The sequence below is a fragment of the Carassius auratus genome, unplaced genomic scaffold (assembly GCF_003368295.1).
Source record: "Carassius auratus strain Wakin unplaced genomic scaffold, ASM336829v1 scaf_tig00025406, whole genome shotgun sequence".
Lineage (NCBI taxonomy): Eukaryota > Metazoa > Chordata > Actinopteri > Cypriniformes > Cyprinidae > Carassius > Carassius auratus.
Genome location: NW_020525416.1, coordinates 27,157 through 37,078, shown reverse-complemented (window position 1 = coordinate 37,078; position 9,922 = coordinate 27,157). Strand labels below are relative to the sequence as shown.

The following is a 9,922-nucleotide window of genomic DNA, read 5'->3' as shown; positions in this document are numbered from 1 at the left end:
GACACTTCACATCACATATTTCACATATTTTATTTTTTCACATATTTTTTTTAATTTTTTTCTTACACTTTGCACTGTGACTTAGTTTTCCCTCTTCCTGTATGTATAGGGCACAACATACTGTACGCTCGCAAAATTATGATTTGCCAGTTTCTGTTAATCCCACCCACAATGTTATATTTCTGATGCACATTTGTGAGGTTGAATTTGAAAATAGTGAAACAAACATCAATCAGATCAATTCTTTAAAAAGTAAAATTCTTAGCAATTAATCTGAACCAAACAGTCTTCAAATTAAACCCAACCGACCACCTGTAGGTGATGGATTTATAGACTGGAAACTTCTGAACCGAGCATGTTTGAAGCATCTTATTAGCATAGGTACAGTCTTTGATCCGCCAAACAAATGCGTCCTTCATGGAAAGAAGCACATAAACATTGTGCTAGATACTCTTCTCCACAACAAACTGCATATTTGTAGCTGCACACATTTCTGTGGTCCTCGATGTGTACTCACCTTTGAACGCAAACTAACAGATACACTTATGAAATCATCTGCGAAGCCCCATTGCCTCAACCTGTGGTAATGCTTTACAATAAACTTCCTTTACAATGAAATATATGTTACAAGTGTTTATCAATCATTGTTAATGTGAGCTCAGGTGCAAATGTCAACAGACATTTTAAGAATGTATTAGTTCATGTTAATATAAACATTAATGTAAATCAATGCTTTAGAAGTATTGTGTATTGAATCTTTGTTCTTTGAATCATACGCTACACTTTGGCCACACTGTTTTATATTGGCCCACCCACTTAAACATTTCTGGCTTTACCCCTTCTCACACATTTACTGCATGCTAGTTCCGTTGTGTTTAGTTATTATTTTATTAAGTCTGTGATCTGAATATCACAGAAAGAACATTCAACATCATCACAGAATATTAGTCTTGGGCTTTAAAAAAAAAAGCAGAGATGTCTGATACTATTTATGACGATGTCACCTGGACTGAGACTGAGGGAATGAAGAGAGAGAGAGTGGAGATGACTGTGGATATCTATGAGAGTGCAGATTATGTGAGAGATCATGACTTTAGGACGGAGACAAACACACACCAACCACTTCAGCGCACAGGTTATCACATTCGTTTCTTTGATTAAATGTCAAAATTTGCACATTCATTTAACATCATGCCTGCGTTGTTCAGGAAGTGATTCCGTGAAGATCAGGAGCTCCAGAGCAGCTGCTGTGTGTTTTGTGCTGATGTGTGTTCTTCTGCTGACTGCAGTCATAGTGCTGTGTGTCCACACAGAAGAGAAAGAGCAGCTACTAAACAAGATTAACAACCTCACAGAAGAAAGAGACCAGCTACTAACCACGCTCAAAGATTACAAAACAGAGAAATATCTGTTAATGATCCAGAACAACAACCTGACCATTGAAAATAAAGATTTATTATTCAAGCATGATGTTGTAATGAAACAAAGAGAGCAGGAGAACAATGACCTGTGGAAAAATCTTCATGAAGTGGGTAATTATGAACTACAACACAGCTATACAAACTTTGACTAAAACCTGTTATAAAGAAGTTATGTAATTCAGTGTGGATGAGAATAAAGTCCTAATACTTAAACTGCTTATGTTAACAGGTGGATGTTTTTACCATGAGTCCAGTCTTTACATAATTTCCTTGGAGAAGAAGAGCTGGGCTGAGAGTAGACAAGACTGTAAGGCTAGAGGAGCAGATCTGATCACCATAAACAACAGCGAGGAACAAGTGAGTGAAAGATACTCTGTGTGTGTGTTTCTGTTTGCATGTAAGTTTGTGTGTACTTGGTATTCCTTACATCAGGGGGGCCAAATAGTAATACCAGTCATTTTGTGTGGGGACATTTTATTTTATTATTATTTATTTTTTTGTCCATACTGAAGTTCTTTAAAAAACAAAAAAATGCAGAAAGTTTTGTGTGATGAGTAGGTTTCGGGGTAGGGTTAGGGTAAGAAAGTAAATAAGGGTAAGACAGAAAATAAAGTTTGTACGGTTTAAAAATCATGTCTATGGAAAGTATTCATAAAACACAAAAGCCCAATGTATGTGTGTGTTTGCTTCAGATGGATATACAAGTATGTCCACGTGAAGTCAACGGATTTTTGGCATTTTCAGATTACAGTGCAGATGTTTCCTCTTTTTAGGGTCTTGTTACAAAAATGTCTGATGGTAGTTTTGCTTGGATTGGTCTGACTGACAGTGATCTGGAGGGCAGATGGAAATGGGTTGATGGCAGCAGACTTGAATCTGAGTGAGAAATCAATGGATTGAACTGATTATTATCTAATTAATAATTCTCATAGTCAGTACCATATCACACCGAAAGCAGCACTGAACATAACTCTGTTCTGTATTTTCAGCTTCTGGAGATCTGGAGAACCCAATGGACACAAAGGAGAAAACTGTGTTGTGTCTTATGCATCACAGTGGTATGATTATCCATGTAATGATGCTTTTAAGTGGATCTGTGAGAAGAAAATTTTTAAATGAGTAATAAATACATTTTTATGATGTAAATTATGAAGAGAGAAAAAAAAAAGTTTTTTCTGTCTTGTCTTTTATATTCACTTATTGTCTTACGCAGTAAATAAATAAATAGATACCCTAAATAAATCTGTTCTATTAATACACTTTATTTGTATTTAATCGTTATTTCGTTCTTTATTTCAATGTGTGTATGTATCTGATGTTGTCCATTACTGTGACTAATATAGAGGAAGTACGATGCTGTGATCATTTTACATTTAACCCTTTAGCAGATGCTTAAGTCAACTGAGGGAAAGCACAAGTGCAACCATTGGGCCTGGGTGATGGGGACACACATTTAAAAAAAATTATTAAATTCAAGACCCTTCAAATTAATTTTAAAGAGCAAGTGTTGGAATAGTTTACGGGTTTTTGGTTACATCTGTGTTACTTATGACAATATAGAGACACCTTCTGAAATTCATGTCTGTAGTTATCTGAAAGTGACTCTGAAAGATGGTCTTTTTTTATTTCAGCCACTTCCTCCTATAGCTGCATTGGTATTTCCATCCACTCTGCCTCTCTTTGAGAGGAAACTGATATTTATTTTGTGATGCACTTACTGTGTGGTGCATCACATCTAAGGTGCACTTTATTCACTTTAACTCCTTCACCACATTGCATTCTGCAGATTTGCTATTTCTAACTATTGTAATGTTTCCCCAAGACAACCCTACAATTTTAGCAGCATCTGCAGCCTCACAATAGAAAGAACAGACTAATGTTAGCACTAGATTAATGGCTAAATCTGGCTAATAATCACTTCCAAGACATTTCCTATAGCTTTGCTTGAGGCAGTAGAACTTTAGGGAAAGTTCAATGCTTACTTCTACAGAGACATGACCTGATATCTGCTGGCATCTCCTGCTAATGCTAATATTGCACTAGGACATTATGCCATGCACAAATATGCTGTGCTAGACATGTTATTTAAGGAAATGACTCTTAGTGACAGACATGACTTATTAGTTTAATTTCCTCTAAATGTTTTAATTGTTTTCCTTAATGCTGAGCTCACACTGCATGATTTTCAGAAGTTCATTTTCAAAGTGATAAGGAAATAACTCCTCCTCAAACTTGCCGCTTGACTGTAGGTCATCAACAATTTTTAGGCAGCACTCATTTTACACAGCAGGATTTTGAATCACCGACAGGTCTAGATAATAACCATGCCAACTATTTTACAGTCATCTGTGATTATCTCAGATCGCAACTTTGATCATTCTTACTGCGAGATTGTCACTTTCGTGATCAAACACCGATTTGTTTCTAATTTCGGACATTTGTCAACCATTTCACAAAAACTGTTTGTGAGTGAAAATTGGGGCTGCAATCATACAGCCATTTGTTTCTGCCATATTCTCTTTTGTTGTAGTTTATTCTTTCTTTTGGATAAAATAACTGCACAGACCAATTGAAGGGCCAGTTGATCGTTCATGCTTGAAGAAATGGTCAATAATCTCTGTAATTTCTTGCAAGAATTTATGTGAGAAAACATATTTTTGCTGATGGTCAGGAATGGTGAGTGCTCAACTCTTTAGCGTTGTGTTGTGTAGTATGTGCTGTAGCTTGAACCCGGCTTAAGGTGCACTCTTAAAGGCACAGTAATATCAATACCTTAATCAAGTAACTTGCTTCCTTTAGACACAAAAATCGAAACAATGTGCTCATCATATCAACTCGGGACAGAAAAAATAGTGACTAGTGACTCTAGTGACTCCATTGAAACTCTGAAGATGATGACATTCTGAAATTAAAAGTTATTGTCTGTTTTTACTTTGTTCCAACTGTTATATGGGTATGAAAAACATGAATAGCCAACTAGGCCAGCCATGCTTGTCACTATCACTACCCAATGTTCACATTAGACATTATTATGGCACTGCATGATGGGACTGTATATGTTCCCAATGTTAACTCTGTATTCCTGCCCTCCAGAATTTAGCTCCAATCCTAATCAAACACAGCTTATCAAGGACTTCAGGATCCCTAGAAAATCACAGGTAAGTGAGTTTGATCAAGAATTGAGCTAAACTCTGCAGGGGAGTGGCAAAATTAGAAAAGGTGCTATACTACACAGACTAATACAGGAACAACATTCAGCATTAAAAGAAGTTGTAATTTGTCTGTAATTAAATGAAAATCAATCAATCAATTAATAATACAGGCCTAACACCTTAACTAAAAAAAATATTTCTATTTCATGAAAACTGTGTCAAGTCATGTATAAGGTTCCTTTTCAGCTGGATGCTGCCACTAGACCCTAACCCTAACCCTAACCCTAACTCACTAGGTTCTGAAACACAATTAGTAGCATTAGTAGTACTTTTTACATGACTAAGAAAGGTGGGATTGTAATGGCATGTCATTCTCCAAACCTAAACAAATGCACAATACTGTGTAGACTATAAAAACATTCAATTCAAAAAATGCTCATTCACGTTACCAAAAGCAACTACTATTGTTCTCAACCGATATGTTTGTTACACAAAGAGTGTAATTTTGATAAGGGAGTATATGAAAAAATAACTTCTCATAATAAACCGCAAAAAAATAAAAAAATTAGCACAAGAAAAATTATTCAGCAAAAATACCTCAAGAAGATGTCACCTGCTCTTGGCCACAGTGGTGCATTTAAAAAGAAAAAGCTCAAAAGCAGAAGTTCAGTGCAGTGTAGACCACTAGAAGCAGTAACTTCTAATAATTTCACATTTAACGCCAGCAGACTGAATATGTCTTATTACGGCAATATAAACATTCCTGGGACACATGCGATGTGTGAAGATGAAGAGGAGATGAATATCTATGCTAATGCGCATGCTCATGATGCCACGACAGAAAAAGAGAACTCGGACACCAAGAGACACCAAACACCTCGACGCACAGGTACTGAGACTCATTTCATTATAACAACAAACAAACACGTTTTAGTCATTTTAGTGTTGAAGAAACATCTATCTTCACATCTGTCATCTTCAGGAAGCTCCAGAGCAGCCGTAGTGTGTTTGGTGCTGCTGTGTGTTCTTCTGCTGACTGCAGTCATAGTGCTGTGTGTCCACATCCATACAAAGAATACAAACGAGACGAAACTCACAGAAGAGAGAGACCAGCTACTAACCACAATCAAAGACTTTACAGCTGAAAATAAAGAATTATTATTCAAAAATGATAGTCTAAGGAAACAAATTGATGACCTACAGAAACGTCTTGGTGAAATGGGTAATCCTGACCACAACTATACAAACATTTAACATTAACATCATGTCATGTACTGTATATAAAAATACAAATAAATCTAACTACCTTTCTAATCTTTTTGAATTCTATTTCCTTTTCATTTATTATTCAACTATAAAAAAGACCTAACACTAGCTTGCTCTATTCTTTTTCTATTCTATGTGTTTTCTTTTTATTTATTATATTATTTAAAATCCCTTGCTACGTGTACTGTGTTAAGCTAACTGAGACTTGTTATATCACTTATATATCATTGCTCTTTTGTTGTTTTTGATTGCTTCCACTGTCCTCATTTGTAAGTCGCTTTGGATAAAAGCATCTGCTAAATGAATAAATGTAAATGTATAATCTTGGGTATAAACAAGTTGTGTAGTGTGGAAGAGAATGAAATGTTGATAGTTTGACTATTTTTGTTTACAGATAAATCCTGTCTTTACTATTTTTCTTCTGAGAGGAAGAGCTGGACTGAGAGCAGAAAATACTGTATGGAGAGAAGAGCAGATCTGATCACCATAAACAATAAAGAGAAACAAGTGAGTGAAAGATATTGTGTGTGCTTGCTTCAGACGTGCTGTATATTTAAAGTCCTTATCAGAATTTCATCTTTTCAGCAATTATTTAGGAACTTGTTTGGTTATAATAGAGTCTGGATTGGTCTGACTGACAGTGATCTGGAGGGCAGATGGAAATGGGTTGATGGCAGCACACTGACTTCTGGGTGAGAAATCAATGGATTGAATTGATCATTGTTTAATAAATGATTTCAACAGTCAGTCTCAGAAAGCAGCACTGTACATCTAATGCTGATCTGCTGATTCAGGTTCTGGGGGTATGGTGAGCCCAATGGATATAGAGGAGAGAACTGTGCTGTAACATTTGCAGGACAATGGGCTGATCGTCCATGTACAGAGGAAAATAATTGGATTTGTGAGAAGAAAAAAATGTAAACCACTGAAGGGGCCGACAAGAGGCGATTTGACATATTTATCAGTTTAGCTCTGTTTCTAATTTGGATATTTGATTATTACGCTCTTAGTTTTTTTGCTATTAGTATGCTCTTACTCTTCAGTTATTTGTTCATCAAGGATCCAGTGTTGTATTTTCTCATTCTGGCTCGTCGGTATCTCAAGGCCACAAAATCGCCAGTCTGATTATCATTAGAGGTTGCATTGTACAAATCATTTTATGGTGAAAATCAAGCTATATAATCTAATAAAGTGTTTGTAAGGCATCTCACTTGTTTTTCTGCTAATTCTAAGGCAGTTGAGGCCTAATGATTAGAGCGTCAGACATGTAACCCAAAGAGGATAGGAAAGACATGGAGAGCAGCCAAACTAAACAAGGCAAGATTCAGTGTTATAATGTCTGACTACAAAATGCTAGAGATACCTGAAGGTATTTATGAGAGTGTGAGCAGGACTGAGCTTCAGGACATGGACAGAGACATTGGAGATGATGGTGGATATCTGTGATAGTATGAGAGATCATGACTTCAAGACCAAGACAAACACACACCAGCTGCTTCAGTGTACAGGTAATCACTTTCACTTCAATGATAAAATGAATTAATAGGTAAAAATATCACAGTTTGCACATTTCACACGTCTGTGGTGTTCAGGGATCGATTGTGTGAGGAACAGAAACTGTAGAGCAGCTGCAGTGTGTTCACGTCATCCATACAAAGAACACAAACAGTCTACCCAAAAAATTACAATTCTTTCATTATTACTCAACCTGATGTTGGTTTAACTCTGTATGCCCTTCTTTGTTTTTCACTGAGAATTTTTTACAAAAACTTGCTCGTACTTGATCATAATAGCAATAAATGGTGACCATCTTTTCAAGCTTTTAAAAAAGGATGTAAACGTATTATAAAAGATTGCTAAAATTAAATATTGTGTTCTGTAAGCATATGATAACTGCTCAGTTTAGAGTTGTTCCTATATGCCAATGTTTTTATGGCTGTATAATATGAAATATACAAATAAAGTTCAAATTTTACTTTCAAGCTGGAGTTGGTGTTTTCTCTCAGTTGCTCTACTGTGCTATGCTTTCACTTGTGTTTGATGAAGATAGAACAGTTTCAAATCAAGATCATCTCTAACATGACAAAGACACCAGATTATGTAACAGACATTGTGTTTTCAGAGAGATCTTTACAATAAAGATTCTTTCAACATCTATGCTGCAGAACTTTTATTCAACATACATTGCGCTGTAGTTTTTTTTTTTTTTTATGTGGACATCATCGTTAACTAAACTTCACAGAGGTGGAGGTTAGAAGAAAATCGTGGAAAAGTTTTTATACATAAGCTAAACCTTGAAGAAGCATAAAAAAAATGGACTTGTCAAACAGTGCCAGGAGGAGTGAAGTATCTGCACGGGTCTTCATGTCAGTAACTTTCTCTCTATTCTCAAGACCACAATTTTCTTCCTTTTAGGTGAAAACTTGAAGATATTCAATAATTCACATCACACTGTTTTCCAGCAGCTCCAAGCGTTCAGGCTAGTTGAGGTTTGGATGATGATAAGTATTTAACAGGGATCAACACAACACATACATTAACAAGTCTTGCTGTTGTGTTGCATCCACATTTTACATTTTAAGCACTCAGGGTGTGATGATGCTATGCTGCATTAATGTTCTCCTGGGATATTCCTTTTTTTATGTTAGTCAGAGTTAAATGGACTCAATGGACAATTTTATAATTATTTCTTATTTACACATCCCAGCCAAGACAGGAATCTTTTCAGCTGTAATGCAACATACTGTAAAGTGCTAAGGAACCATTCCCACAGAACTTGTTTTTGTTTTGAAAATTGTGAGATGATTACTGATGTCCACTTACTGCATGAATTACAGTGGAATGAAAGAAGAAGAAAAAAAAACACCTTGAGATGAATTTTAGGATTTTTCACACTTGAACTATCCCTGCGTCATTGTAAACCGAATCCTGTTATCGCTTCACACTGCTCATTATTTACCCGGGCTTAACAATTTATCAATTAGTATTCATAATGATGTTTCAGACTGTAACCCTGGGATAACCTTCTTATTTAAACATTAGGGATAACATTTAAAGGTCCTGTTTTTCGCGCTTTTTTGAAGCTTTGATTGTGTTTACAGTGTGCAATATAACATGTGTTCATGTTTCGCGTGTAAAAAAACACAGTATTTTTCACACAATTCACCTATATGTAAACTGCTGTTTTCACGGTCACAAAAACAGGCTGATGACTTCCTTGTTCTATAAAGTCCCTCCTTCAGAAATACGTAACGAGTTCTGATTGGTTCTGATTGGGCCATGAAAATCGCATTTGTTTATTTGCACAGCCCTGACATCTAGTTAACAAAGCTAAACAGTGTTGCCCTTTGTGTAGTAAGTTACAGAAACTGTTAAACGCACCAACTTAAATAATAAAATACACTTACCGATTGTGGTCCATAAACAACGCCTTCTCCAGACAAAGAGGGAACTGCTCCATCTTTCAAGAATAATTTTTGTGCGAATCCAGCATTAAACTGATTGAGATTGAGGAAGCTGTCCTCAGCATAATGTGCTGCACATAGTTTTACATGTGTATTATAATTTTCAGGAACTGAGTTAAACATAATCTCCAAGTACAGCGTCCATGAGAAGGCCAAACAAAGATGATTGGACTCCGAGATGAAAATAACAGCGTTTAAACGACATGGCGACAAACACAAATGCAGCTCTTCCTCCTTCTCCATCGGAGCACAACAAGACCACGCCCCCCCTTTGTGTATTCATGTGGGCGGAGGTTAATAAAAAAACTGTTTTAGTGACGTCATTATTACAGGAACTAGAGGGCTGTAGTCCAAAAGGGGGTGGTTTTTTGTAGGCGAATTCTGTTAAATAAAATATCTCGTTTGGCATTGAATATTATTTATACTCTATCAAAAACATTACAAACTAACTAAAGTTTAAACCATGGGATCATGAAGAAGGGGACCTTTAAGCGTTGCATAGCTTTTCTGGAGCTGGGTTTCATATTCCTGAATAAACAGCGGTGGTAACCCCCTTAGCCGTGTTATTACATTCCTTCACCTGGGGTTAAAAACGGAATTTAGAAAGACAATAACCCGG

At 36.2% G+C, this 9,922-nt stretch overlaps 1 protein-coding gene across 1 annotated transcript; it reads left to right on the top strand.

Moving 5' to 3' along the window:
- The first annotated feature begins 975 nt into the window (after positions 1–975).
- LOC113078347 (oxidized low-density lipoprotein receptor 1-like) lies at positions 976–7,285 on the top strand. Its single transcript, XM_026250672.1, has 10 exons — positions 976–1,135; positions 1,209–1,532; positions 1,651–1,778; positions 2,195–2,301; positions 2,411–2,479; positions 5,299–5,462; positions 6,234–6,346; positions 6,425–6,531; positions 6,634–6,716; positions 7,209–7,285. The coding sequence occupies exons 1-10, from the start codon at positions 976–978 to the stop codon at positions 7,283–7,285; spliced, it is 1,332 nt and encodes a 443-aa protein (XP_026106457.1).
- Positions 7,286–9,922: the final 2,637 nt, after the last annotated feature.

Excerpts from the sequence above, each read along its gene's own strand:
- LOC113078347 (XM_026250672.1), top strand. The coding sequence starts at position 976 with ATGTCTGATACTATTTATGACGATGTCACCTGGACTGAGACTGAGGGA. Across the intron at positions 1,136-1,208 it reads CCAACCACTTCAGCGCACAG|GAAGTGATTCCGTGAAGATC; the intron begins GTTATCACATTC and ends TGCGTTGTTCAG. Across the intron at positions 2,302-2,410 it reads GGCAGCAGACTTGAATCTGA|CTTCTGGAGATCTGGAGAAC; the intron begins GTGAGAAATCAA and ends CTGTATTTTCAG.